Source organism: Calonectris borealis, chromosome 25 (genome assembly GCF_964195595.1).
Source record: "Calonectris borealis chromosome 25, bCalBor7.hap1.2, whole genome shotgun sequence".
NCBI classification, from domain to species: Eukaryota; Metazoa; Chordata; class Aves; order Procellariiformes; family Procellariidae; genus Calonectris; species Calonectris borealis.
The window spans coordinates 3,267,503-3,294,856 of NC_134336.1; the positions used below are offsets into that span (position 1 = coordinate 3,267,503).

Below are 27,354 nucleotides of genomic sequence, written 5' to 3' on the forward strand. Positions count from 1 at the left end.
CTGCTCTTTTCCTTGGTCATATTTAATCATGGAAATAAGAAAAGGAGTTTCAAAGATTTCCTGGTGCGCAACCAGCCCCACCGAGCACTTCGGGCCGTTTAACGTCCACAGCCCTGAACCCTCCCCTTCCACAAAACATCCGTTCCCGTCCCTCCAAAGGGAAAAAGTCCCTTGGGGGACACGGGGCTGGAGCTGCTCCGTGTGCGGTTGGTGCTGGGGCAATCGGGGACGAAGGGTCCGAGGGCTTGGGGACGGGGAAGCCGGGTTCCCACTGCAGCCGCGCCGTGACCTTGGCCAAGCCCCAATGTTTTCGGAGACAGCAGGCACCTGCAACGTGTCTGAAAAATCAGGCTCTTCATCTCTCCCTTGGCTTCACCCTCTCAGCTGTAACACGGCCATTGCTCGGCACGGCCAGGCGGGAAGGCTTTTGGTGAAGCTATGGCATGGCAAAGTGCAGACCGAGGTCACCGTCTCCCGGCATTGGCACTATCGGGGTGCACGATGAACGCTTTTATGTATTAAGCACCTGCCCGGCCTCTCGTATTTTTATCCCGATGCTATAATTCATCCCCGAAGTAGCAGGCTGGGTGGCTGGCGGGGCGGGTTGTTGCCTGGAGATGCGTGGAGGCTGTTTCAAGCCCTCCTGTTTTCTCTCCCAAGTCTGTGACTTCCCTCAGCATCACTTCGCAGCGGTGATTCACGCGCCCGGGCTGCCTCCCTCCGCCAGCCCCACAGCTTTAAATGTTCCCCAGCTCTTAAACCCAAGGGTGGGGAGGGAAAAAAAGAGGGTGATGGGGTGGGGGGGAGCACGATGCTGACCCAGAGCTGGGGCTGTAATAATTAGTTTATAGGAAAAGGAGCCGGCGAGCCGTGCGGTGGCAACTTGCGGGTGGGTTTTTGGCAGAGCTGATGGTTGTGCCGGCAGAGCGATGCGGCTTCGGGGAAGGCAAAAATGGTACTTTGGGGTTTTTTTTTTCGATGATTCTTTGTGCAGGGGTGGGTGTGCGGGGAAGGGGGTCCGGGGGGGGGGGGGGCAGGCCCCCTTCCAGCGCGGGGCTCGGCTGGGAAGCGCCTTAAAACGCCGTATCGGGGGGGGAAAACCCGGGGCCGGGGGCGGACAAAGGGCCGGGGGAGCGCGGCTCGGCGGGGCCGGTGCGCGGGGGGAGCCGGAGCCGCCGCCGAGCCAGGGCGTTGCTGCTCTTTGTCGGGGGCTGCCGCCTCCCCCCGGAGGAGGGGCCAGCCCCGGCGGGGCGGGGAAGGGGCCAGCCCCGGGCTGCCGCCGGTCGCGGAGACCCCCCCACCCCGCCGCTCCGGCTCGGGCTCCGGTGCCCCCTACCCGGGCCCGCTGGAGGGGGGGGTCGGGGAGGGGGGTGGAAGGGGCCGCGGCACCCGGGGAGGGGGCGGCCTCGCTGCTCCCGCCCCGCCCCGCCCCGCGGTGCCGCCCCCCGCCCGCCCCCGCCTCCCCCCGCCCTCCGCCGGGGCTGGCAGCTCGGCGGGAGCCCGGTGCTGGCGGCGAGCGGCGGCGGCGGCGGGGCCGGGGCGTGCGGCGGCCTGCGCGGCTCGGCCTTTTGTTCCGCCGGCGGGAAGGAGAGCGGGCGGCGGCGGCGGCGGCGGAGGAGGAAGAGGAGGAAGGCAGCGGCCCGGGCGCGCCATGCATCCCCCCGCGCCGGCCGGGGGCTGCCCGCGGGGGCGACGCGGAGCCCCCCGCCCCCGGCCCGGCCGCTGAGCCGCGCACAAAAGGGGCGAGAGCGGTGGGGAAGGGGAAGGGGAGGGCGGCCCCGGTGTGTGTGTCCCCCCCGCTCGCCGCGGGGACCGGCCCCCGCGCCCTCCCCGCCGCCCCCCCCGCCATGGCCGGGCCGCCCGGCGGCGCGGAGCCGCCGCAGCCCGTCACCGGCCGCCGGGAAAGTTAGTGCGAGAGGGGCCGGGAGGAGGAGGAGGAGGAGGAAGAAGAAGCAGCAGCAGCAGCAGCAGCCTCCGGCCGCGGCTGCTCCCCGTCCCCCCCGCCGGCTCCCGGCAACTTGGGGGATTTCGTGCCGCTCCGTCCCCTTGCCATTTTTGGATGCGTTTTATAGCCTTTTTTTTTTTTTTTCCTGGGGAGAAAGAGAAAAAAAAAAAAAGCGAAGACCCAGCAGCCTTCCTCCACCGCCGCTGCCGCAGGACTTCACCGCATGCCCTGACTGCCGCGCGGCACCGGCTGGATTTTGGGGGTTCGGTGGCTCTCGGTGGCCCCGGGCGTCGCGGCGGGGTGACGGGAACAACAATGCCATCATGTTTTTGAGACAGGAAACCTCCGAGTTTGCCCTGAATGAAGAACTTCCTGTGTTTAAACTTGCACGAATATCCGCTGACAAGCTCAGTTCAAATGAAAACACGAGAGTCGGGGGGAGAGGCTAATTCAGACCAGCTGGACTTCCACGGGACTTAGAGCTGGGCAGAAAATGCGAGGAGCCGCTCGCCGCTCGGGCTGCGATACGTGAGCGGCCGGGACAAGCAGTGCCTTTGTTATTAAAGAAGGACGGACGGAATAATTTAAGAGCTTGAAACTCTTCCGCGGTTTCTGTCGCAAACGGCGATTGGGAATATTTTATCGAAGCTGTCGGATTCGGATGGTTTTTGCTGATGGATGGGGTTTTTTTAGGGGGGGATGGGGGGATGAGAGGGGTTGTTTCACTGCTCGGGACAGCCGGTCGGGCTGCTGAGCCGGCGTGGTGCTGCCGGCGCACCCTCCCGTCTCCGTAGCGTCGCTGCTTTGGGATTAGAGTCTGCCACGGGGGGTTTGGGACCTGCTGGCTGTGTGATGCTTCCTGCGGTGGCGGGCGAAAGGTTGCCGGGGCGGTTTCGTCATCCCTAAGGACGAGAGCATGGGCAAACCACTGAGCCGGCCAGACTGTTTACGGCAGAACCACACTTGCCTGGGGAAGGGCGAGGAGGAGGATGGTTATATAGAGGATTGCTACGTGCCCCAGAGATCAATATACGACACAATGAGAATTAACGAGCAAATCGATCAGGGATCGAAGCTCAACCAGCTTTCCAAGAGCACCCTCGGCAAGGGGGACGGCAGCACCATATCCAGCAACGGGACTCTGGGAGCTGCCAACGTCTTCGAGTCCAGGGCGCCAGAAACGAAGAAGTTGGACGAGCGAGTCATCTTCGACGCGCTGAAGCTCAGCAGTGACATCTCCAAGCCGGCACCGGCTCCACCGAGAAGACGACCGAACCCCGAGAGGAAGGAGAACGTCAACCGGCGGTCATGGAAATCCTTCATGCCGCCAAACTTCACCGAATTTGCGGAAAGGATGGGGGCTTCGCTGAGCGAGGTGTCGGAAGCGGGTGCCTCCAACCCTTCCCTGCGGGATAAGCGGGAGTCGAGCGCCATGCTCACCGAGCGCCCGGGCCAGCCTGACCACAGCGAGCCCATGTCCGAGTTTCTCACCTTGGAGCACGTCTCCAAGTCATCTGGTGCTGCGGAGGCTCTAACGGCCAAGCAGTTCAGCGTGGATGGCTACGGCAGCCCCCGGGATGAGCGCCAGCCCCTGCTGAACGCCGGCAACGGCCGCGGTCGCGTCGGGGACCTGGCCAGGGCTCACCGGCTCCCCAGTGCCACCTGGCCGCGAGCCAGGAAGAATTTCATCAAGGGAAGCCTCAGCGATGGGCACCAGGAGACCCTGGAGGCCTCCGAGTCGGACTGTACAGTGGAGAACGTCAACCTCTCCCCGTGCCTTAGCGAAGAGTTGCTGGATGCGGGACTGGATATTCTCATCACCTCCAATCTCAGGGAGAAAACGGAGTCTGAGCTGAGATTTGAGGAGGACGAGCGCTGGGTGATGATGGAGGAGTGGGAGGAGGCGATGCTGTCAGAGAGAGGAAAGGCTGTTCTGGTGGCAGAGGAGAAGAAGAGCTGTTGCTTGGCAGATATTTCTGAAGAAAGGGAACAATTTGCTGCTCCGGCGGACGGCTCTGCCCCCAGCCCGGGGACCTCCCGGTCCTGCGCGTCCCCGGGGGGTGCCGGCAGCCCCCTCGCCAGCAGCGCGTGCTGTACCGAGGACGCGGCGGTGCAGTGCGAGGCTGAGGACTTTGCTCTGGGTTCGGAGCGCTCGGCCACCCCCACGGGCCCCGAGTTGTCCGACACGGACTCAGTGCAGATGTTCCTGGAGCTGGAAGAGCAGTGCCTGAACGAGGACGAGGGCGATGGGGCCGTTCCCACCTGCCTGGAGGTTCAGGTCTCCCCGATGGACTCGGAGGGGCTGGACCCAGATTCGGCCAAACTGGCTGGAGCAGCGGTCGAAGCGTGTCAGCTTAGGGCCCCTTTGGACATCAGCGCTTCGGACTCTGCCGTTGTGTCGGATCTGGAGGACTTTGATGTCACCTGCAGCTCACAGGTGCTGAGCACGCTGGAGCCAGCGACAGAGCCCTTCTCGGAAAGGGACACCTCAGCTGTCACCCCGACAGACTCGGACGGAGGGGCCTCACCCAGCCCCGTGGCTGCGGCGGGGCCGGGCTCCCTCTGGCAGTGCTCTCCGGCACTGGTGGAGGAGGATGTACCCAACCCACTGGTGGACCTGGAGCTCGTGGACGGTTGCGCGGTGGCGGTGCTGGTGGCTGGTGGGATGCCATCCCCTGAGATGGGTGCACGTCCAGCCTCTGGCTTGGAGGGAGCTGGTTATCCCAGTGCTCCCATGGGGTGGGGTGAAGATAACCAAGACTTTCTGGTCCCCGATGGTGAAGTATTGCAGCTCCCCGAGGAGACCTGTCCCGGCCAAGCGTCCCCCTGCCAGCCCTCAGCTCCCGACCCGGTGGCGGAGGAGCCACAGTCCCCCCCGCAGCATGAGGACAGTGTCGAGGGAATGGATCCATCCGAGACCCATCACCTTCTGCCTGGAAGGACAGAGCTCTCCAACTGGGATGTCCCAGAACTGGTTTCTGAGGATGAAGCCACAGATTTGGGATCAGAGAGTGATGGACCTGAGGGCCAGACTCATCCAGCAGAAAGTGGGGATGCTCACCGTCGTTGTCTGCTGCCTTTCCACGCCGGCTCTGCATCAGAGCCGGGCTCTGAGGCTCTGACAACATCCCCAGTGCCTGTTGAGGACCTCCCATGGGAAACAGTTCCCCTGGGCCAGGGCCTGGCTCTGGAAGAGGCTGCCCGTGCCGAGGGGACCCCTGCGGAAGTGGCTGTCACGCACGGGGAGGCAGTGGCAGCCATTCTGCAGCCGGGAGACCTGGACTTGCTGTTTGCCTACGGCTGGGAGGACCGGCCGGCGGCGCGGTGCCATACTGTGGTGCTGGGTGAGGGGGTCCCACGTGCTGCCAGCCCGGCCACCCCAGAAAAGCTTCCCGGCATGTCGCCCATTGTGAGGCAGCCTGCTCCCGATGCCATCCCATGGGATGTTGAGGAGCTTTATGTTCCAACCGACCCATCAGCACCGGTGGATTTGGCTGTCCCAGAGCCCCAGGCTCAGGAGACACCACCAGCCACTGGGGATCCTACCATGGATGCTGAGGAACCACGTACTGAGCGCCCACCTCCAGATGCCACCACCACTGCCATGCCCTTGGTGGTGGAAGAGCTGCTGGATGCCCCCCCACCGTTTGCTGACGTGCTTGTTGCCGCTGAGCCACCAGAAGTGGCCGACCCACTCGTCTCCGGTGTCAGAGGCCTCGGTAGTGGCCCTGCGCCGGTGGCAGTGGGGGGGCCAGTAGCAACCTTGGGGGATACAGATGACTTTGCCAACGTGGTTGTGTCGCCCATCTTGGAGCACCTATCCGCCGAAGCGCCGGCTTTGGAGGATGACCCCATTGCGAGAGTGCCCGCAGCGGAGGTGGCAGCTTGGGATGGTGCCTCCATGCCGCCAGGCATGGAGGGTCCCCCCTCCGCCTTCCCACCCCCTCTGGAGGGACCCACCACCCCAGAGCTGCACGAGCTGCCGGGTGCACCCCCCACCGCAGCACCCACCACACAAACCCTCCCCGGGGCCGTGCCGGGGGACACCCTCCGTCCCCCCAGCCGTGGGGGTGCCCCTTCCCTGGCACCCGGCGAGGGAGAGGTGCCCACGGGCATGGAGGGACCCTCCGCCGCCGCTCTCATCGCAGAAGGGCCTCCTGCTCTACCAGATGGATTCGTTCCAGATAACGAGGTATTTGTTGCTCAGGCGCTCGCAGACGGGGTTTCAGGCGCGGAAATCGCTTTATTTTGCACTTGAGGGGTGGGTGGGAGATGGGAGCCCGCTCGGTTACTCGCAGCCACGATCTGTGGGGTTCAGGCTTTGCAACAGCCTTCTCCCTCCTGAATTTGGCTTAAATTTAACAGGGAAAAAGTTTTGGGGGGGAATTGTGTGGTTTTATAAAAAGACTTTCACTACTTGGTGACCTAAACTATTGTCATAAACTTTTTTGGCTTATTAAAGTACATTATGGTCACTCAAACGTAAATCACAGATTTCAGAAAAACCTTCTCGCTGGAGCCTGGCAGGGTGGTTCCTGTCTTTGAAGCAGAAAATATATCGGAAGAGAGAATCCTGTAAAACAAATTAAGTGCAAATAATTCCTGTCCTGTGCAGTCATCGCTTCCTGTAGCTTTTAAAGCGAGCAATAAGGTGCTGCGGCTCTGAACGCCCGCAGGAAGGGGCTCAAATTCTCTCTGGCGTTTGGGGATTTGCTTTACCGTGCCGTGCTAGCGGCTTTCGCCTGGAGAGACCTCGGTGGTGGAGTTCCCACAGCCGAGCGCTGATTTACTGCCATCTGGATTAGGAGAAATATCGCTAAGGAGACATCAGAAGTTAGGCAGTGCCGAAAATCCCTATTCGGTAGCAATTACTCATCCTTTGGCTGCGCTACCTGTTTGAGAAATGCACGTGGAAGGGCTTGGAGAGATGCTTTCGCATGGGGGGGTCCATGTGAGCACGGGCTGGGGCACCCGGTGTGGACCTTAGCGAGGAAGAAGAGCCGTCGGGTTCTTGCCGTTGTACGTCTGAAATTCACTGCTTTGGTGTCAGCGGGTCCTCGCTGGTGGGACCCTTATTTTACGTGCAGCATCTCTGATTTTTAACCCCATGAATCTTCCCCTTGCTCAAACGTCGTTGAAGCCGTTGGCAGCTCCGGGTCTGCAGCGGGGCGATGCCTGGGCGCTGCCGGTTCTTCCCACCACGGGGCCGGGCTCTGCGTTCGGCAGCGGTGGGGTTAAGGAGCGCGGCCGGCCGGGAGGTGAGGGAAGCAGAAAGCGAGGGGATGCTTTGGGAAGCATTTCTGGGAGCGAGGAAGAGGTGTGGTGGAGCAGATGTCCTTCTGCTCGCCAAGATGTCTGTCCAGCCGCTTCGCCTGGGCAGGACACCTCGCTCTGCGCCTTTCCCCGCCCAGCAAAGGGTGTACGTTAAATATTTGTTTCAAAGCTGAGTCACAGTGAGGTTAATGAACTAAATCGCTGGAACCTTTCATGAGCAAAGAAAAACAAGTGTGTTTGACATGCTCGCTCCTCAGGCCATTAGCGTGATTATCTTTGTAACGATCGCAGCGTCGCGCTCTCGGACTGTACGGATTCATGTCTTGCAGGTACCCGTGGTCTGACGGCCGGGCTTTCTGCGGGGCTCCCTCCCTGCCCGGCTGCTTCGAAGCCCTGGACTTTGTTTTTGCAGCGTGCGGAGGGCTCGGACCCAGCCCGGCGTGCCAGACTTATCAGCCTGGTCCTTTTGTGGGTTTGGCTGCTCTCGCAGCCAGCTCCATATATAAACAGTAACAGGAGAAGCAGCCGGGGAATCGGTGATTTCATGTCACCATTTATTTCTTATAACCGTGGCATAATTCTCCCTGAGCAAACAGCTCTGGACGATGTCTGCCAGCACACCCTTCGCTTTGTGTCCTGCAGTGATACCTCCCTGCCCTCCAGTAGCTGAGCTCCGGCGGGAAGCAATGGCTTTTCCTTCGAAAATGGGGCAAAGAAAGTCAAGGCAGCCCCTCTTGCTCAGGCTGGGAACTTTTGTGTGTGTGTGTTTGGGGTTTTTTCTGTGTTTGGGGTTTTTTGCCTGCCTTGTGGTCCTTCGGAGGCAAAGCGATTGCTGGGTCCGGAGAGCTGTGCTATCCACGAGCCGCTGCTCTGCTAGGAGAGATCTTGCATCCGAGTGGGAATTTTTCAATGCCATCCATGTCCGTATATCCTCGGGCACGTGAGGAGGAGGCGCGCTTGAGAAAGCAGGCGGCTGGCTGCGATCCCTTCCGCTTTCCAAAGAGCAAATGTTGCAACAGGGCCAAGGGCTCTGATCCTGTCCGGCGCTGGGTGCGGGGTGACCTGTGCTCTGGAAGGGCTGGTGGTCCAAGGGCCCAGAGTAAGCGATGAAGGACTCCGCTCCCTTTTTTTGGGGCTTGTGCTGTTCGCTATGGGGAAGCAGCAGGATTGTCCCTTGGGACCGGGCTGTGCGGCCGCCCCAGCGGTGCCGGAGAGGGACCGGAGAGGGACCGTGCACGGGCGGCCGCGTCAGCGGGTGGTTCCAGCAGATCCACAGCTCTGATAAAGAGCACTTATCTCCCTCGCGGAAACAGGATTTTCTCTGCTGCCTCTCTTTACAATGGGGAGCTTCATTCGCTCTCCTTCCCCTTCCCTATCAAATCTTTTTTGGTTTAAAAAGCTTTTCCCCACAGGATTCCCAGGCAGGACCATGCCAAATACGCGGTGCAGTAAACGACTAGCACATTAATTGCCTATTGCCTTTGTCTGTCGAAATACAGCTAGCTTCTCGGGGTCTGTAATTTCGCGGTTAACAAAACTCCTGTGACGTCAGGTCTCTCTTCTCAATAGCATCACTGTGAGAATTGCTTCGGGTTTTTCCCCAGGAGCTTTATTGCCCAATCCGATGGCTGACCAGAGCCGATGCTCTCATTTCTTCCCCGATTTGCTCTCCCCACCTCACTCTGGCGCTTGGAAAAAGGGGATTTACCCATTTCAAAGCAGAGGGGGATGTGTATAGATGCCGAGCTGCGCTCCACACCAGCGAACGCCTGCGACATCTGTGTTACTGGGTCGAGGCGAGGGAGGAGTTTAGACAAACTTGCACAACTCTAATAAAATCAGTGCAAGTAGCTACTGCATCTTCTCCAGAGAAGAAAGCCTGTTGTATCTATTGAACGATGGAGGGGCTGTGAGAGCAGCTCACGGGTTATAAATACCTCTTCTCTCCCACCCTTCCCATCCCCAGCTGTTCCAGAAGGAGCAAGTGGATCCTCTCCAGCTAAAACTACAGCAGGTCAATGGAGTTGGTCAAGGACTCATCCAAAGCGCCGGGAAAAACTGTGACGTCCAAGGGCTGGAGCATGACATGGAAGACATCAACACCCGCTGGAACACCCTCAACAAGAAGGTGGGAGTGTGGGGAGGGGCTGTAACTGGTTTCCCTCGGCCCCGTTGGGGTCTGGTAGAAGAAGGGGGTCATGACAGGGAACTGGGGCTGCGGTGTCGATGCATCACCAGCCTGACCATGCAGTGGGGTTGTGTTTGGGGTGCAGGTGGCCCAAAGAGTTGCTCAGCTGCAAGAGGCCCTGTTGCACTGCGGGAAGTTTCAGGACGCGCTGGAGCCGTTGCTGAGCTGGCTGGCGGACACCGAGGAGCTCATCTCCAACCAGAAACCTCCCTCGGCGGAGTACAAGGTGGTGAAAGCCCAGATCCAGGAGCAGAAGGTGAGCGAGCACAGGGCAGCGGTTGGCTCAATGGGGGTGGGAGCTCTGGACAGACAGACAATATTTTGGGGGTCCAGCTGTAACAGATCAGGCGTAGCTGGGATGTCCACGAGCCTGCTTCTTTCACGGCGGATCTCCGGGTTCCCCACATCCTAATGTAATAAACAGGCAGCTCCTTTGACCACACTCGCTATCTCCATCGTCTAAATCACCAGCGTTACCTTATTGTCCCACTGCCTCTTGAAGTTTGCTGCTGGTTTTGCTGGTCGGCCGTGTTTTTCCAGCCCTAGGTTTTGTTTGTGCTGGTAATTCTGCTGCGTCAGGAGCAAGCTGGTGTTGTAGGTTTGGGTATTTGGACAAAATGAATGTACAAACTGTAAAAGCGACCCGAGGCGTGCCGGTGTTTGCAGAGATAAGAGCCGGATCGGCGCCTGCCCTTGTGAGCAGGTGGATGAAAGTTCAAGTGTGGTCGTGGTAAAATGTTTTAGAAATTAATTCTTACCGAGGCTTGGTTCGATGTATTGAGACTTTGAAGAGGAAATTTTTTTAAAGTGAGAGTTAAAAACTTGATCTTGATAAGTTTGGGGCGGTGATGGGGAAGCCTCTGAAAACTTCTCTGGCACAGAAGTGCTTTGAATCTCTTTTAGAATAGAATAGAATAGAATACTTCAGTTGGAAGGGAGCTACAGTGATCGTCTACTCCAACTGCCTGACCACTTCAGGGCTGACCAAGCATATTATTATATTATTATTATTTTTTTTTGAACTGGTTTTGATGGCAGAGGCTGTCCCACTGGGCTGGCTTTGGTCTCAGCCCCGTGCTTACGGTGGTTTTCAGCCACAATTAGAGATTTGCTATCGCTGAGGGCTAGAAGAGGTTCTGCTGATCCAATCTGGTAACTTTTATCCTCCTCTGTTTCACTGCTGATGCTAAAGCTGCTCCAGCGACTCCTGGACGATCGCAAAGCCACCGTTGAGATGATCCAAGCGGAGGGAGGGAGGATCGCGCAGTCGGCCGAGCCCGCGGATCGGGAGAAGATCGTCGGCCAGCTGGAGAGCCTGGAGCGCCGCTGGGCAGGGCTGCTGGGCCGGGCGGCCGGCAGGTGAGGGGGTCTGTGCCGCCGGCCGAAAACCCGGGACCAGCTCGTCCTGCAATTCACGGTGTCCCGGAGCTTGGGGTTACAACACGTGGGAAGCTGGCGGAGATTTCTGTGCAGATACATCCTGGAAACAGCTGGAAAACATGAGAAATCAAAGCCTGTTTGGGAGCTGAAGTTGATAGCGGTGGTTTACAATGGCAGGGAAGAGCTCAGATTAAATAAATTCCCTGCAGGGGATGGATGTTATTTTTATTCCTTTAAGTGCTAACGTTTAGCTTTAGCGGCAACATCCTGTTGACACCTTTCTGCTGCCTGAGTCTCGTTTATGAGTTGCTTGTTGCTACGTAAGCTAATATTGAGGTTATAAAGTCACTTCTGAGGGCCAGGTTTGACCTCCCAGTGTTGTAAATCACTGCTAACTAGATGGACTGTCCATCTAGGACTTGTACCGGTGCCAGGCTGTCTTTGAACAGAAGCTCAGCAGCTCTGAAACACCAAGAGCCCAGCCACAAGCTGAGCACGTTGGAGGATCTCTGAGATAGTGATAGGATCGGAAGAAAAGCAGCAGCACGATGGGGGAGCCTTTCTGCTGCCTTCCCCGGGGGGTGACCTGGACCCCAAAGGCACAGCTGCAGAAAAAAGCTTATTTTGCAATTGCCCTTGCTTCGGTTCCCTCTTCCCATCACTTGGAGCTGCTTCCCGTGCCTGGCTCCGAGAGGGAGCTGCTCCTTAGTGGTTTCTTATGTCCTTACTATAGGCAGAAGCAGCTGGAGGACATCTTGGTCCTGGCAAAGCAGTTCCACGAAACCACGGAGCCCGTGTCGGACTGGCTGTCGGTGACGGAGAAGAAGCTGGCCAACTCGGAGCCCATCGGTACCCAGACTGCCAAAATCCAGCAGCAGATCAGTCGGCACAAGGTAGGACCCGTGCGTGAACGGGAGCTGCCGCTGGAGGTGGTTGGTATCGGGTCCCGTTCAGGTGGTTGTTTCTGCCATGGCGAGGGGGTTTTTGGCCCGAAAAAGTATTGGAGGAGTTATCCAGGAGTTATCCGGGCTGCTTTATCTACAGAGAAGGCTGCAAACCCTAACCCACCGGCGTGGGTAAATATTAAGCTGATGTCTTTGCACCTTGCAGCGAATGTATCTGGCTCTGGATAGAAAAACCATTCCTGTTCTTGTGTTTCTTTTAAACCTGTGTTATTTTGATGCAGTTTGCCCATTCACGGGTGGGTTTTGTGTCTCCTTCATTCCTTCAGTTGCATTCATTGTTTCTGTTTCCCCTTTTATGTTTGGTTTGTTTTTTTTTTTTAAATCCATTTTTTCACTCATTTTCCTTTCTGTTGTCCGTTTTATCCTCCCGGCATTCAGGCTGTAGAGGAAGAGATAGAGAGCCACGCGGCCGACGTGTCTCGGGCGGTCGGTGTCGGGCAGTCCCTCTCCTCCCTGAGCTGTGCCGCCGAGCGCAGGCTGCTGGCAGAGAAGCTAGACTCTCTGCAGACCCGCTACGGCGAGGTCCACGACCGGTGCTGCCGGAAGGCAGCGCTGCTGGATCAGGCGCTGTCTAACGCCAGGCTCTTTGGGGAGGAGGAGGTGGAAGTGCTCAACTGGCTGGCTGAGGTCGAGGACAAGCTCGGCTCGGTATCCGTAAAGGATTACAAACGGGACGTCCTGCAGAAGCAGCATGCCGACCAGCTGGTATTTTCCATTTTCTTCCATGTTTATGTTGTTTATTTTGTTGCGTTTATCTGGTTTTATTTTTTGTTTCTGGTCTGACTTTAATTTTGCAAAGCTTGTTCCACTGCTGGTTCTCTTCTAGGCTTGCAGAAATGTAAAGAGATTTCATGTGTTAAAAACAATAATTGTGGCCCCAAAAATGGGTTTCCCAGGGGGGAAACTTCAAATGATTCATTTGCTTTGTGAACAATGTCTGAGCAAGCTTGGCCACCCCGTGCCTTTAGAAAGCTGGATGCTGTTTCCCAGAACGAGAGCTTGAAAAGCCTGGTAGGTTTTCCAAGCCAGGCTGGCCACCGAGGAAGCCGTCTGCTTCCGCTCCCCGGGGGGCGAGCAAGCTCTTTTCAAGAGTGAGGTTATGTCTAATACAAGGGCGAGTTCTTCGGTAACGCATATCCAATGGGTTGGGATGGCTTTGCTCTAAGATTTGAGCCTTTGGGTCCCAGAAGTCCCAGTAAGTCCCATAGCAGGAGAAGGTTGACTGGACAAGTATCAGATCTGTTGTCCACCCTTCCCGTGCTCGGTAGGAGCAGTTCGTGCTGTGGTTGGCATCTCCGGCCACCGCTGGCCGGCAGGACGCGGGGACCTGCCTGCAGAAGGGTAACCCCGATTTGCCTTTCTCTCCAGGCTTTGAACGAGGAAATTGTGAACAGGAAGAAGAACGTGGACCAAGCCATTAGAAACGGGCAAGCTCTTCTGAAGCAAACCACAGGTAACACGAAGAGCTGGGCGCGCTCTGGCCCATGTGGGGGGTCTGGGAAGCCCCCCATCCTCCGCGTGGTCTTCCCTGGGAAGTCCACGCTCTGCAGCAATACGTTGTTTGGGGGAGGTTGTTCTCCCTCAGGTTTAATTTCCTTTCGGATACTCCCAAAGCAGCTGTTTTGCATCCAGACCTGGATGCCGAGCCACAAGCGTTCCAGCTTGGTAAATCCCGAGTACCAACCTCCCAGCTTCGTGAGCGGGTGATTCCCACCGCCGGGGTGGCGATGCTCAGCGCTGAGCCGCCCTGCAACGCGAGGGAGGGTTTTCTCATTGCATCCAGCTGTTAAATCACATGGAAAGAGGTTAAAAATACACCCAGCCCTTTCCTAATATTGCTTTCCCATACTGAGCAGTTGTTGCTGTTGCCACGTGGGTGTGAGTTTATGTTTATGAGTGGGAAGAAAGGTCGGGGCGATGCATTTCCTTCAGATGTGGTCTGCTCGGAGCAGATGTACGACCTCTGTCCTTGTGGGAGCCGTGTAGCAGGAAGAGTGATTACAAAGAATTTGGCTTGCAGTTTCTTGTCCTCTCGGAAATAGCAGTAAAGAGTGAAGTGGACCTTTTTTCTGGGAGCTGTGACACGTTAGTTGAGAACTGAGTTGTGGTGGCTCTGGGGCTTGTGGCAAAGCCAGGCTTCGCAGCACGCTTCCATCCCATTCCAGGGAGGAGGTGGACGTTACGCTGGCCGGTGGAAAACGTCAGCTCTAAGAGCGGCTTCCTGGCTGTAAAAATAGGCTTTGAAGTTGCACTGATATAAAGAAAAGTGCGACTGAAATTAGCTATTTAAAATGGGGGGGACAAGGCAGGTGGCTCCTGCAGCCCCCCCAGCCCAGCATCATTTGCCCCCGCTGCTGTCTCGCAGGGGAGGAGGTGTTGCTGATCCAGGAGAAGCTGGACGGAATTAAGACCCGCTATTCGGACATCACCGCCGCCAGCTCCAAGGCGCTGCGCACGCTGGAGCAGGCTCGGCAGCTGGCCACCAAGTTCCAGTCCACGCACGAGGAGCTCGCCGGCTGGATGAGCAAAGTGGAGGACGAGCTGGCTTCCAGCGGGGGACAGTCCCCCGCCGGCGAGCAGATACCCCAGTTCCAGCAGAGGCAGAAGGTGGGGGCTGGCAGAGCAGCACCCGGGGGGGACGGGGACACAAGGGTGGGAGCCGGCGGGGGTTCGCTTGCTTTTTTGAGAGGCCGGGGAGGAGCTGGAGAGGGGCGTCAGCTGCAGAGCACTGAGAAGGACACGTGTCCATGGGTCCTTCCACAGGAGCTGAAGAAGGAGGTGATGGAGCACAGGCTTGTCCTGGACACGGTGAACGAGGTGAGCCGAGCTCTCTTGGAGCTGGTTCCCTGGCGAGCCCGCGAAGGGCTGGATAAACTCGTGTCGGACACCAACGAGCGCTACAAGCTGGTCAGCGACACCATCAAGCAGAGGGTGGAAGAAATCGATGCTGCCATTCAGAGGTCTCAACAGGTAATTTAATGACCCCGCCGGAGGCTGACGGGGTTTCTTGGCAGAGTGGGAGCGAGCGGCTCGGCACCGCTCCAGCTCGTGCAGCGCAATGGTGGCGGGAGGGAAAGCGAGCACCGCCGGGCGGGAGGGCCAGGCCCCTTGGGAACACCAAGAAATGAACTGGCCCCCCCAGCGGCGTGCGGCAGCGGGGCTGGTTCCTGACCTGTCCCGTTGCGCGTGGTTTGCATAGGATAACTCCGGGGCGGCGCCGTGTTATCCCGCCTGCTGGCTTTTGCTTGCGTGGGTGAAGTAGATGGTGTAAAACTGATGACAGGTGACTTTCAAGCCTGGAAAAACGTCATCCCCTGTTGTGATAGCGTGGGGATTTGCTCCAGGCGAACGGTCCTCTCAAAAAAGGCTTCTTCTGCACGGAGTGGAGGCTGTGGAATGCTGTGAATAACTGCCCTCCCTGGCTTGGAGCGCTGACTCCACGAAGCTGAACGTGCGAGCAAAATGATCGTGTAAAATAGAGGCGTCCCTTTCCCCGCGGGCAGGGAGGGTGTAGGGAGAGGTGGTTGCTCCACCGTGCTCTGCTGCGCTGAGCGCCTGTGGTGCAGTGGTGCTCCGTGCTCCGAAACCAGCTGCAGGAGCTGCTGGCCGTGGGACAGCGGCTGCCGCCCCTCTCGGAGGGGAGCGTGGAGTCAGAAACCTGTGCCCACACCAATGTCCCCTTCTCCTCCCCGCCTCTGCACGCCCGGGTGAGGCGTTCGTCCCTCGCATCCCGTGGGGTCCCCCCATGTCTCCCGCCGTCCCCAACTTGCCGTGTGCTCCATCCCTGCTGCCCGTCGCTAACCCGCGCTGCCCTCTCCTCTCCCCTGTGCTAGTACGAGCAGGCGGCCGACGCGGAGCTGGCCTGGGTGGCTGAGACCAAGCGGAAGCTGATGGCTCTCGGCCCCATCCGCCTGGAGCAAGACCAGACGACGGCTCAGCTGCAGGTGCAGAAGGTTCGTGCGCTGCAGGGGGGGCCGGGGATGCGGTTGGGGTGATGGGCTGGGGTTGGGGGGGCAGCTGTACCCTGGGGTTTGGAGCGCTGAGCCCAGGGCACCAGGAGAGATGCAACACTTGTCCTTGGTAAGTAGAAGCGAAAAAGGAGGAAGAAAGAGGATTTAGAGGAATGAAGTGTTGGGCTTCTGAAGGAAAAAGCCTCCTGTCCATTTGCAGGAGCCGAAACCTTTGCACGGCCGTTTAGGGCTGGGTGGGTGCCGTTGCTTGGACTCCGCTTGAGAGAGCCGCTCCTTCCGAAGGCTTTCCCTGGGGCCGCCGGAGCAAGCTCTGCCTAGGTCTTGGGTTTGGAGAAATGTATATATTGATTAATGAGGGTGCTTTTGCATTTGCTTTTTGCTCATTGTTCCTTGCAGTGGGGGACTCCTCGTTTCCCTCCCGGCAGCCAGACGTGGAACAAAGACACGCTGGGGTTTTTTATATCTTTGAGATGAGCTCATGCCTGAAAGAACGTGCACTTTAAATAAACGGCCCTTTTCTTCCCTTACCAGCCTCGGCAATCAGAGCAGCGTACAGGCTTATTGGATTTAAAAAAAAAAAAAAAAAAGAAAAATTGTTATAAGGGAGGGGGACTGAACCGTCAAGCATTAAGTTAAACTGAGCTCAGCTTGGCTTCCCGCTGCTAATCGCGTGGACCTTGGGAATGGCAAGATTATTGGTAGATGCAATTCTGGAGAGCATCGTTTCGGGGGTTAACGCGTTCTCTAACGAATGGATGGTGGAGCTTTTCCTCCGGTGAGGACCCTGGGTGTGGAAGTTGACTGATACCTCCTTTCAAGAGCCGTTTTCAGGCCTTTGATAGAGAGAGGTTGATGTAGATGAGTCATGAGAAAAACATGCAGTAATCTGCATTTTCAGCCAGATTTTCAGTGTGCCGCAGGACGCCTGTGCTGAGTTTTGTGCGGTCTCTGCCGCGCTGAGCTCTGCTGCCTGCTACAGCTGGTGCAGGCAGGAGGGTCCCGTGGACGGGCTGGGGGGAGAGGTTGGGCTCGGCTCTGATTTCTTTCCTTTCTTTGGACGTTTCCTTTCTGCAGGCTTTTTCCATCGACATTATTCGGCACAAAGACTCTATGGACGAACTGTTCAGCCAGCGCAATGAGATCTTCGGGACGTGCGGGGAGGAACAAAAAGCTGTTCTCCAGGTGAGCCTCCCTCTGCTATTTACCACCATGGGGGAGACAGAGAGGGGAGAGACGCGAATGCTCATCAGCTCTTGCACAGGCTGAAGTAGTTTAAAATTACTCCATCTTTAGTAATTCCCACCAGCGTTAGCAGAAATCTCTTTACATTTATTACTCTCTTTTATTGCATATTTTTATTGCAGTGTTTGGGGATGGGGGGGGGAGACAGCGGAGATTTCTGAGACTGCTTTAATTGGAATTACAGCCTGTGCACGTGGAAGGCCACCAAAGGCACCTCCTGCTCTTCCAGCTCGCAGCGTGCAGCTGGCGCTATTCCTGGGCCCCTTTGCATCCCTTGCTATAACTCTCCTCCCTCCTTTTTTTAGGAGAAAACCGAATCTCTGGTGCAACAGTACGAAGCCGTGAGCCAGCTCAACTCGGAGCGCTACGCTCGCTTGGAGCGCGCCCAGGTCCTGGTCAACCAGTTCTGGGAGACCTACGAGGAGCTGAACCCGTGGATCGAGGAGACGCAAGCCCTCATCTCCCAGCTGCCCCCTCCGGCCATCGATCACGAGCAGCTCAAGCAGCAGCAGGAGGACATGAGGGTAAGAGGACGCTTGCATCTCCTGCACCATCAGCTCCTCTACCTTAAACGAAGGCGCGGCGCTCGCAGGGGCGAGAGCACCTTTTTTCTGAATTTTTCTGATATTTTTTCCTCATTCTCTTCTTTTTGGGGATCTTGCCTATGTAACACAAGCGTGCCGTGAGTGTCCCATGTGGAAATCACTAGTTACATTGGAGCGCTTCTTGCTAAAATACAGCTTGCACCCAAGGGAGCCCGGCTGCCTTCGGATCTCCTGCCTGATTGTGGCAGGGAAAATCGCTTTGTGCTTTTAGGGTAGAGAGCTGCAAAGTGAATTTTCTCAGTGGGTGTCCCCCGTGGGGCTGTGGGGAGGGTCAGGAGCCGGCCGTGCCGGGGAAGGACCTGTGCCGGGCGATGTGCCGGCGCGTGCAGAGCTGTGGCCATGTTAGGAAGAGCCGAGTGCCATGTGCTTGGCAGATGCTGGGTCAAGAAATCCACGGTGTGAGTTCACTACCAGATACGATCGCTGCTCTTGGAGTGTTGCATGAAACAAATAGGCAGCGGCTTTCAATAGATTTCTAAACAAACGTCTTCCCCTCCCCTTCCCTAGCAACTGAGAGAGTCCATTGCTGAACATAAGCCTCATATTGACAAGCTGCTGAAAATCGGACCGCAGCTCAAGGACCTCAACCCCGAGGAAGGGGAGATGGTGCAGAAAAAATACTCGACGGCTGAGGCCATGTATGCCAAAATCAAGGAGGAGGTGTGCCAGCGGGCTCTCGCGCTCGACGAAGCCGTCTCGCAGTCCACCCAGGTACGCTGGGGTGCGAAGGAGCCGAGTCTTCTTATCGCAGTCCCCTGGGGAAGCCACGCGCTTTGAAATGCGGTTTTATTCCGAGTGTTACGATTGTAAAACCTTTTATAAGGCACAACGTGGTCAGACACCTCCAGGGTAGTTTCCTGCTGCTCAGCGCTGGCTGCGAAAGCAGGGGAGAAGGCGTTTGAATCCTGACATAGTAAATAGGGTAATAAATTTTTACAACCTCAATAATGATGCTCATTCAAAGGGGCTGTTTTGGCATCCACCCGAGGTTGGAAGGGCCCGGAGAGCCTCTTGAAAGAGCTTGGAGAGATAAGTTTAATTTCTGATAAGCTGTCTGTGCAGTGAACGGCCACGGGATCCTTTGTCTGGGAAGGTTAACGGTCACCTTCAGGGTCTGGGCATCTCCAGAGAAGGGCAGTGACTGCAGGAGCAGGGATATGAAAGGAAGGGCAGAGACTGTAGGTGCTAAAGTCCGGAAAGGGGGTGAAGAGTTTCTGCTGCTGAGGGTTTCTGACCCCTCGTTATGTTTCATTTCACCCCGTGTTACCGTAGCAAGTTGGTTTTTGTCATGTCTGGGTGTTTATTTTTTTATTCCTGTATTGTGTAGTCATTTCTCTTGGTTTGCACTTGTATTAACTCCGAGTTTTTCCCCCCACACCCCCCTCCCGTCTCATCTCTCACTCCCATTGTGGAATGTGTTATCTGTGTGTGTTGCTGCCTGTGCCCGTCCTCCCCACATGGTCCCATTTCATTCTTGTGTTGACTGCGCCCCACCATTGCAGATTACGGAGGTAAGCCCCAGCGCCACAGACGTTCATTTACACTCTTTCTTTGGGCTGATTCTATTTTACACCCGGACTTTTATTTCTGGTCCATGCACAGCTCAGCAGAACGTGCTTAAAAATTAACTCTGGGGGCCTGAAACCACTTTTCTGAGATGGCTTTCGTTGCGTTGCCGCCTGGTCTCAGCCGTGGCAGCTTCCGCTGGGAATGCTTCTTGCAAAGCAGAGGTTTTGCTTTCAGAGCGGTTTACGCTGATGCGTGGAGCTTTCTGCTCTAGCTGAGCCGGTTTGCTCCTGCTTGTTGGCTGAGCCAGCGCGCTCCTGATCAACTTTGCACCGAGAGCCCCTCTCCTCTCTGCTGGTAGAGCCTGGGGCTTGGCGAACACCAACGCCGGGGTCCTGCAGAGCGGGACCTGAGCTGGCAGCCAGAATGCAGAGCTGTCCTTCTCGCCAGCAGAGATGGTTTGGGATCTTTACGGCCAAAGTTGACTGTTCTTTAAAAAATAATAATAATAATAAACCCTGCTGGACCCTCTTCCTCTCTCACTCTTGGCTTTCTGGTTCTGCTTTGGTTGAAGCCCCAGCTCCGTGGCAGCTCGCTCCTCCCCGTGTGCATGCAGCCTTCCACCATCTCCCGCTGACCCTGCCGGGGTGGTTTTCTTGCTGGCGTTGCACCGAGCGGAGATATCCATCAGCACCAAACACGGGCGCTTTTCCAGCAGCGTCTTTGTGCAGATGCTCAAACAAACGGGATTGGGTTTTCTTGCCACGCTTGCCGTCCGCGAGAAGCGGGACAGCGGTCGAAAATATGAATTTGGTAGGGTTGAATCTGCCATGTTTGGTTCACAGTTGCCGGCTCTGTGAGTCTGTATGGCTGATGTATGGCTTGAGCTGGTGCAGCCTGGGGCTGCTGGCAGCAGAGGAAAGCAGAGGCAGGCGTGAACAGGACGCTGCAGGTTTAATTGCTGTTGCAGGCAATGTTTGTCCTCTCCGAGAGGCCGCTGGGTGCAGCGCTAAGGGCTGTTACACACGCAGGGAACGATGCGGCGTTGCTTAACCTCATCTCGCTTTGCCCTAATGGACTTGTTCTTCTCCAGTTCCACGATAAGATCGAGCCCATGCTGGAGACGCTGGAGACCCTCTCCTCCCGCCTGCGCATGCCGCCCCTCATCCCCGCCGAGGTCGATAAGATCCGGGAGTGCATCAGCGAGAACAAAAACGCCACGGTGGAGCTGGAGAAGCTGCAGCCCTCCTTCGAGGCTCTGAAACGCCGCGGGGAAGAGCTGATCGGGCGATCGCAGGGAACGGACAAGGACCTGGCAGCGAAAGGTAATCTCGGGGTGGATTTAACAGAAGGTGCTGGCTGGTGGCACTGCCCAGCACCCAAACCATGGCTCCATCGCCGTGGGGGAGACTTTGATGACCCAGGGGTGTATTTCAGAGGGTCTCCTGGCCTTAGGAGGAAGGCTGAGTCCTCTGCACACAGATATCTGGTGCCTGCTTCCATCTGGAGCAGACAGGGTGGTATCAGCCAGAGGAGAAAGAAGCATTTGTGGCTGCTCAGGCAGAGGTTTCAGCGCAGCCGAGCTGAGCCGTCACCCTGAGCTGGTCTCTTGTGGCAGCCGTTGGTGGCCCCTGTGAAATGATCTGTTGGTGTCGATTCAGCATCTAATGGAGGGAAGGAACATTCCCAGCACAAAAAGGCCCATCAACACGATTGGCACTAATTGGCACCTTTCTTGGCAGCTCAACAGCCAGCTCATGGACTGAGCGAGCGTAGACTTCACGCTAGAGGTGGCCAGAACAGAGGTTTGTTGGACGAGAGTGTGTGGGCAAATTTGCCCTAAGCTTGCCTGCACTTAAATAAAGGCTTTATTTCTGCAAGCTGGAGTTTCTCATGTCCCTCAGTATCTCTGAGTTAATGCTCTGATAGTCCTGGTCATCTTTAATTCCCATTTGAATATTCTGTTGGCTATTTCTAAGTGGAAAGTGTTTGCAAACTGCTTTTGAGTTGTAGAAAGGTTTCCTTCTTCACTGAATGTTTTCATTCCCTTCCTCAGTAATCCAGGATAAGTTGGATCAGATGGTCTTCTTCTGGGAAGACATCAAAGCTCGGGCGGAGGAACGTGAAATGAAGTTCCTTGATGTCCTGGAGCTTGCAGAGAAGTTCTGGTACGACATGGCAGCCCTCCTGACTACCATCAAAGACACGCAGGACATCGTTCACGACCTGGAGAGCCCAGGCATTGACCCCTCCATCATCAAGCAGCAAGTGGAAGCGGCAGAGGTGAGGACCGTGAGACTGTACCCCTGTATGGAACTTGTCTGCACCCAGCTTGTAAGCTGAATTGGGGTCGATCTTAGATATGAGCATGGCCAGAAAGTGGCTGTACAACAGTTTTGTAGGCAGGCAGTTGGATTATGAAATGTTATTTCCACTGCAATTTGGAACTGCAAGGAAAAAACCAGAAGTGTATTTCACATATCCCTCCCCACCACCACCGCCCCCTTTCCAGACAAGGAAATGATGCTTTAATCACTTTATCTGCTACTGTTTTGGGAAGCTTATCAAGCGTGTGGTCAGAGTTGTGTGCCCACTTGTTTGGAGTGATGTGGAAGTTTGCACGGTTCTGCTCCCAGTCTGAGTCGAAGGCATCTGAGCGCTGTCTAGCGTGGGAAGTGTATATTTAGATTTTGGTTAGACCGGAGAGAATTGTAAAGCTGGATGGGCTTGGATTTGGGTGGTGGTGTTTGGTTGTTTCAAATACGTGGTGAAATCCACTTCAGGTGGATTTGACTTGACTTGGGGAACGGGGATGTTTCTTTACGCTTTGCTAAGTTTGTCCTTGCTATTTCCCTTTTATAACCATTCTGACTTTGGTTTGCAACTTTTCAGTCTCAAAACCTAATTCCTATATTGACAAAATACTCCTGTAAACAGTACATCTCTTGTAAACAACGTCTTCAGCCAGGCAGCTCAGGCACACGTCGAGCTAAATACAGATGTTCTTATTTTAGTCCCCCCACCCCTGCCCGCGGCAGCGTTGCCCCAGTGGCCAGAGGTGGGAGCGGACCAGGCTGCTGGTGGCAGTGCTGGGGAGCAGGACAGCCTCTGCTGGCGGTGTAACCCCGTCCTGGGGTCTGGCGTCAGGCTGTCGGCCGGGCTGAGGGCACCAGAGCAGGAAGGACTCTCCGTGCTTTAGCCCTCCTGTTCGTGGGGCAATTTTGGAAGAGCATTTAATAAGAAACATTTTTCTTTTGTCACTGTTATATGCAGACTATTAAAGAGGAGACGGATGGCTTGCATGAAGAGCTGGAGTTCATCCGACTCCTTGGAACTGATTTAATTTTTGCCTGTGGCGAAACTGAGAAACCAGAAGTGAAAAAGAGCATTGATGAGGTAGGGAAACCAGCAGCCTCTCCTTCAGATAAAATCGGGTACGAGCAAGTGGGAGAGCCTAACGAATTTTGTGGGCAATCTTATGTTCCGCAGATGAACAACGCGTGGGAAAATCTAAACAAAACATGGAAGGAGAGGCTTGAAAAGCTTGAAGAAGCCATGCAGTCGGCTGTGCAATACCAAGACACGCTTCAAGTAAGAGGCAGGGCTGTTTGTGTGGGGTGGGTGGACCTTGGGAACTCCACTGCGGGTCCTCTCCCTGGAGTTGTACTGGGATTTGCACTAATGCAAAGCAGGGAGATGTCTCCTGGGTGAGTGTTTGCAGCCTCTGTTAGAGCCTGAGCTCAACAGCCAGCTCCAAGGAAGAGCAGATACTTGACTGCCTTTGTCTTCCCAAATCTCTCTTCATTTCTGCACAAAGCAGCAGGAGGAGCCTGGCTGCTCCTGTTGGAAGCAGGAGAGGGGAAGGGAAGAGCTTGCAGAAGCGTGTGCTGGCCAAGCAGGCGTCTCTGCCCCGAAAGACAAGTTTCGTGGCTGCGGGGTGATGGAGGCACCAGCCCCGTTTCCCCGACCAGCGGCGGGGGGAGCACGCGTCGCCATTCCCTTTGCTAACGGCGTCTGCGCTCCTTTCAGGCCATGTTTGACTGGCTGGACAACGCCGTGATCAAACTCTGCAACATGTCTCCTGTCGGCACTGACCTCAACACCGTTAAGGAGCAAATGAACGAGATGAAGGTACGCGGGCGGAGTGGGACCCGTTCTCCGGTGCTCGCTTTGCATCGCAGGGCTCGCACTCCAGTGATTCATTTTGTTCTGGTTTTCGTCCTGCTTGTTTTGGCAGGAGTTTAAAATGGAGGTTTACCAGCAGCAGATTGAGATGGAAAAGCTTAATCACCAAGGTGAACTGATGCTAAAAAAAGCTACAGATGAGACAGACAGAGACATCATAAAGGAACCACTGACAGAGCTGAAACATCTCTGGGAGAATTTGGGCGAGAAAATTGCTCACAGACAGGTAGAGAGAAGATCTGGGCTCGCGCAAGTGCAGGGTTGAAACTCGCTGGGATGCTCCCCCTCCTTCCTGACTTAAACTTTCCTTTTCCCTCCCCGTCCTTGCCCAGCATAAGTTAGAAGCCGCTCTCCTGGCACTCGGCCAGTTCCAGCACGCGTTGGCGGAGCTGATGGCCTGGCTGACCCACACCGAGGAGCTGCTCGACGCGCAAAAACCCATCAATGGAGACCCAAAAATCATCGAGGTTGAACTCGCGAAGCACCATGTGAGTACTCCCACTCCAGGTCCATTTTTAGTCTATTCCCGTTGCAGGATTTTATTTCTCACGAAGGCTTGGAGTTGATTCGAGTCCATGAGAGCACGCAGGAATTAACAGGGTGCTTTAGAGAGAGAGGTGTCCAACGTTTGCCCGCCACGTCTCATGTAGGTGCTGAAGAACGACGTCCTGGCCCACCAAGCGACCGTGGAGACGGTGAACAAAGCGGGCAACGAGCTCCTGGAGTCGAGCGCAGGGGACGATGCGAGCAGCTTGCGAAACCGCCTGGAGAAGCTGAACTCGTGCTGGGAGTCGGTGCTGCAGAAGACGGAGGAGAGGGAGCAGCAGCTGCAGTCCACGCTCCAGCAGGTCGGGGAGACGCGTCGGGGGTACCCCCCTGTGCCGCGGAGAGCTGCTGAGCGTCCGCTTCCCCCTTGGCTTTGGGGGGAAGTGAAGGGGGAAGGAGTTAGAGAGACACGCTGGGATTTTTTTTATGCAAGTTTTTCATTTAACTCTTAGTCCTGGAGTGGTTCGGTGCCTGCCCAGAAGCACGGCGGGGACCAGGCACACCCGGGGGGTTAAGGAGGTGCCATTGTAACCTTCCTTAACACGCTGGTGCATCCAGCTCTGCCTCTTTATCTGGTTTTGAAGCAAACAGCGTTAACCCTGGCGCATGATCAATGGTGGCTGATGTCATCTGATCCGTGGCCGATTGTATGTTCCCGAACAGGCCCAGGGTTTCCATGGTGAGATTGAGGACTTCCTCCTGTGGCTAACGAGGATGGAGAGCCAATTGTCGGCATCAAAACCCACAGGAGGTCTGCCAGAAACTGCCCGGGAACAACTCAATGCCCACATGGTAATTTCTTAGGAGAGATTTTTAATGCTTTCAATTCAGCAAGCTCCTGTCTGTCAAATATCAGCATCAAAACTTCTCCCTTCTGTAGCTGATGGGAGGAGGAGTGCTTCTCGGGTCTCTTCTTACGGATAATTTTGCACTCGATGCCTGAGACAAGCATCACGATGCTTTAACCACCTTTCTCCGCTCAAAGTGACACACTCCTCTCACTTTGCCCTGAACCCAATGTTCTCATCACCCTGAGTTGCAGCAAGCCGTGGCCCCTCTCCGAGCTCTTCCTTTACCTAACGCTTCGGTGGTGCCTCCCTTGCAGGAGCTGTACGGCCAGCTCAAAGCCAAGGAGGACGTCTACAGCCAGCTGCTGGCCAAGGGACGACTGATGCTGCTGAACCGCGACGACTCGGGCTCTGGCTCAAAGACGGAGCAGAGCGTAGCGCTGCTGGAGCAGAAGTGGTGTCTGGTCAGCACCAAGATGGAGGAGAGGAAGGTAGCGTTGGTGGAGATGCCCCATGACGGCGCTTGCTCCCTGCTCTGCTGCTCTGCTTTCCCGGGAGGGATGGAGCCGGTCAGGGCTGGAGAGGGGGGCTGGGGTTTTTTTTTTTTAAGACAAGCTGTCTTGGTTGCGCAGGTTGAGTTTGTCTTTCAGATGTCTGAGCGTCAAGCTGTTGTTTTTTTTTTTTTCTAGATAGTCATCAGAGTTGGTTAAATCACACAGAAAATGAGAGTAAAATTGCATTTTGGGTTAATTTAGAGGAGAGGTGGGAAGAAACCTCCCGCGGCTCTGAAAGGCAGGCTTTGTTGATCCTCTGCGAGACAGCAGGCCAAATCCTCCTCCGAGCTGACTCCGTCCTAGGCTTTTGGCCGGTGATGAGATAAAACAAGGGACGCGGTGGCCTCGGCCCAGAATAAATTTGCGGTGCTGCAGCTGTTACCATCAAAATATCGTCCACCTCATTTCCCCAGCCGCTCCCCCCATGGCAGTCCCTTTCTCGGGAAGCTGAGGGTGACGCAGCTGCTCGTGTGCTGATGAAGGTCTCCCCTTTCAGGGGCGATTCTTGTTTTGAAAGAAAGCGGTGGCTTTCACCGAAACCCCCTCCCCTTGGTAAACAAGTCGCGTTCCCGGGCCGAGGCGATGAGGTTCCTGTTAGAGGGACGTTTCGGCAGCGACACAAAGGCTGCCTCTGTCTGTGAAACCGCAGATCGTGAGCTCTCACCCTCCGTGTTGTGTTTTTCCCCCTCCCTTTCTCCCTCCCCGCTGCGGCAGGCGAAGCTGGAGGAGGCGCTGGCCCTGGCCACGGACTTCCAGAACTCCCTCCAGGACTTCATCAACTGGCTCACGTTGGCCGAGCAGAGCCTGAACATCGCACCCCCGGCCAGCCTCATCCTCAACGCCGTGCTGGCCCAGATCGACGAGCACAAGGTATGGGTGCCGTGAGCACCCAACGGCTCCCCGGGGTGGAGGGAGCAAGGGTGGCTCCTCATCTCCCTGCGCCCACGGGCTGCTCGCAGGCGCGTCCAGCTCCCTTACAGATAAGAGGACATCTTTGCCGTTCGCAGGTGTTTGCCAACGAGGTGAACGCTCATCGGGATCGGATCATCGAGCTGGATCAAACCGGGAACCAGCTGAAGTTTCTCAGTCAAAAGCAGGATGTGGTGTTGATCAAGAACCTGCTGGTGAGCGTCCAGTCCCGCTGGGAGAAGGTCGTCCAGCGCTCAGTGGAGCGGGGACGGGCTCTTGATGATGCCAGGAAGCGAGCCAAGCAGGTGAGAAACACGGGAAGGGTGCGACAGACCCCAAAGTATGGCCAACCTTGGGGAACAGGAGGTCCCAAGACCAGAAAGGGACTGGGGACACCACCAGTGTTAAGTTTCAGACTTACTCCTGTTTCTTTGCAGTTCCACGAAGCTTGGAAGAAACTGATTGATTGGCTGGAGGACGCAGAGAATCACCTGGATTCAGAGCTGGAGATTTCCAATGATCCTGACAAAATCAAGCTCCAGCTCTCCAAACACAAGGTAGAGCTTCGCCAAAGCGAGACCGGTGCTGGACGCTGGGTGGAAGGGTGCTTTGTCGAGGCGGGGAGCAGGCAGCCTCTCCTCTGCCGGCAGGACAGGGGAAAGGCACGTCCACGCTTACCGCTGCTGTAAAGGAAAATGTTCAGCTGGGGATCTTCACAAGCACCGTGCATCTTCAGAAAGCCAAGGCCAAGCTTTCTGAAACAGTTTTATTTTCTTTCTGGTTCCCAGGAGTTCCAGAAGACGCTGGGGGGGAAGCAGCCCGTCTACGACACCACCATCAGGACAGGCAGAGCCCTCAAAGAAAAAGCCTTGCTTCCAGATGACACTCAAAAGCTGGACAATTTACTGGGAGAAGTCCGGGATAAGTGGGACACGGTGTGCGGCAAATCTGTGGAAAGGTAAGTCCAGCCCCAGCGTTGCACCAACAGCACTTGTTTGCTGAGGACTCATCGAAGTGGAGAGCAGAGGAGGGGAGGCGATTTCATGGGGTGGTTGGAGGAGGTCACTGGGACATGACAAAAGGAGGTGAGTTTGTTCATGGAAGTTCACGGGGACGTTTGTTTTTCAGGCAGCACAAGCTGGAAGAAGCCCTCTTGTTCTCTGGCCAGTTCATGGATGCGCTGCAGGCCTTGGTGGACTGGCTCTACAAGGTGGAACCCCAGTTAGCTGAAGACCAGCCTGTCCATGGTGACCTGGATCTGGTCATGAACCTGATGGATGCTCACAAGGTGCGAGC

The 27,354-nt window shown here is 56.3% G+C and overlaps 1 protein-coding gene across 31 annotated transcripts in view; it reads left to right on the forward strand.

Moving 5' to 3' along the window:
- Nucleotides 1-27,354, forward strand: part of MACF1 (microtubule actin crosslinking factor 1) — a 140,387-nt gene that overhangs the window by 97,623 nt on the left and 15,410 nt on the right. For 14 of the 31 annotated variants that reach the window (XM_075173302.1, XM_075173318.1, XM_075173308.1 and 11 more), the window contains 29 exons: nt 9,186-9,347; nt 9,493-9,663; nt 10,600-10,766; nt 11,521-11,680; nt 12,131-12,457; nt 13,121-13,205; nt 14,118-14,359; nt 14,516-14,722; nt 15,586-15,705; nt 16,798-16,905; nt 17,271-17,489; nt 18,078-18,281; nt 19,073-19,081; nt 20,170-20,401; nt 20,819-20,881; nt 21,133-21,359; nt 22,350-22,472; nt 22,566-22,667; nt 23,106-23,207; nt 23,314-23,487; nt 23,594-23,749; nt 23,912-24,109; nt 24,471-24,599; nt 24,913-25,086; nt 25,864-26,019; nt 26,157-26,363; nt 26,496-26,615; nt 26,847-27,016; nt 27,187-27,346. In XM_075173302.1, the coding sequence (XP_075029403.1) occupies nt 9,186-9,347; nt 9,493-9,663; nt 10,600-10,766; nt 11,521-11,680; nt 12,131-12,457; nt 13,121-13,205; nt 14,118-14,359; nt 14,516-14,722; nt 15,586-15,705; nt 16,798-16,905; nt 17,271-17,489; nt 18,078-18,281; nt 19,073-19,081; nt 20,170-20,401; nt 20,819-20,881; nt 21,133-21,359; nt 22,350-22,472; nt 22,566-22,667; nt 23,106-23,207; nt 23,314-23,487; nt 23,594-23,749; nt 23,912-24,109; nt 24,471-24,599; nt 24,913-25,086; nt 25,864-26,019; nt 26,157-26,363; nt 26,496-26,615; nt 26,847-27,016; nt 27,187-27,346 (4,674 nt within the window). Of the gene's footprint in view, nt 1-9,185; nt 9,348-9,492; nt 9,664-10,599; nt 10,767-11,520; nt 11,681-12,130; nt 12,458-13,120; nt 13,206-14,117; nt 14,360-14,515; nt 14,723-15,585; nt 15,706-16,797; nt 16,906-17,270; nt 17,490-18,077; nt 18,282-19,072; nt 19,082-20,169; nt 20,402-20,694; nt 20,785-20,818; nt 20,882-21,132; nt 21,360-22,349; nt 22,473-22,565; nt 22,668-23,105; nt 23,208-23,313; nt 23,488-23,593; nt 23,750-23,911; nt 24,110-24,470; nt 24,600-24,912; nt 25,087-25,863; nt 26,020-26,156; nt 26,364-26,495; nt 26,616-26,846; nt 27,017-27,186; nt 27,347-27,354 lie in introns of those variants that run through there. The other 17 variants (XM_075173310.1, XM_075173321.1, XM_075173324.1 and 14 more) reach the window with 4 other exon arrangements.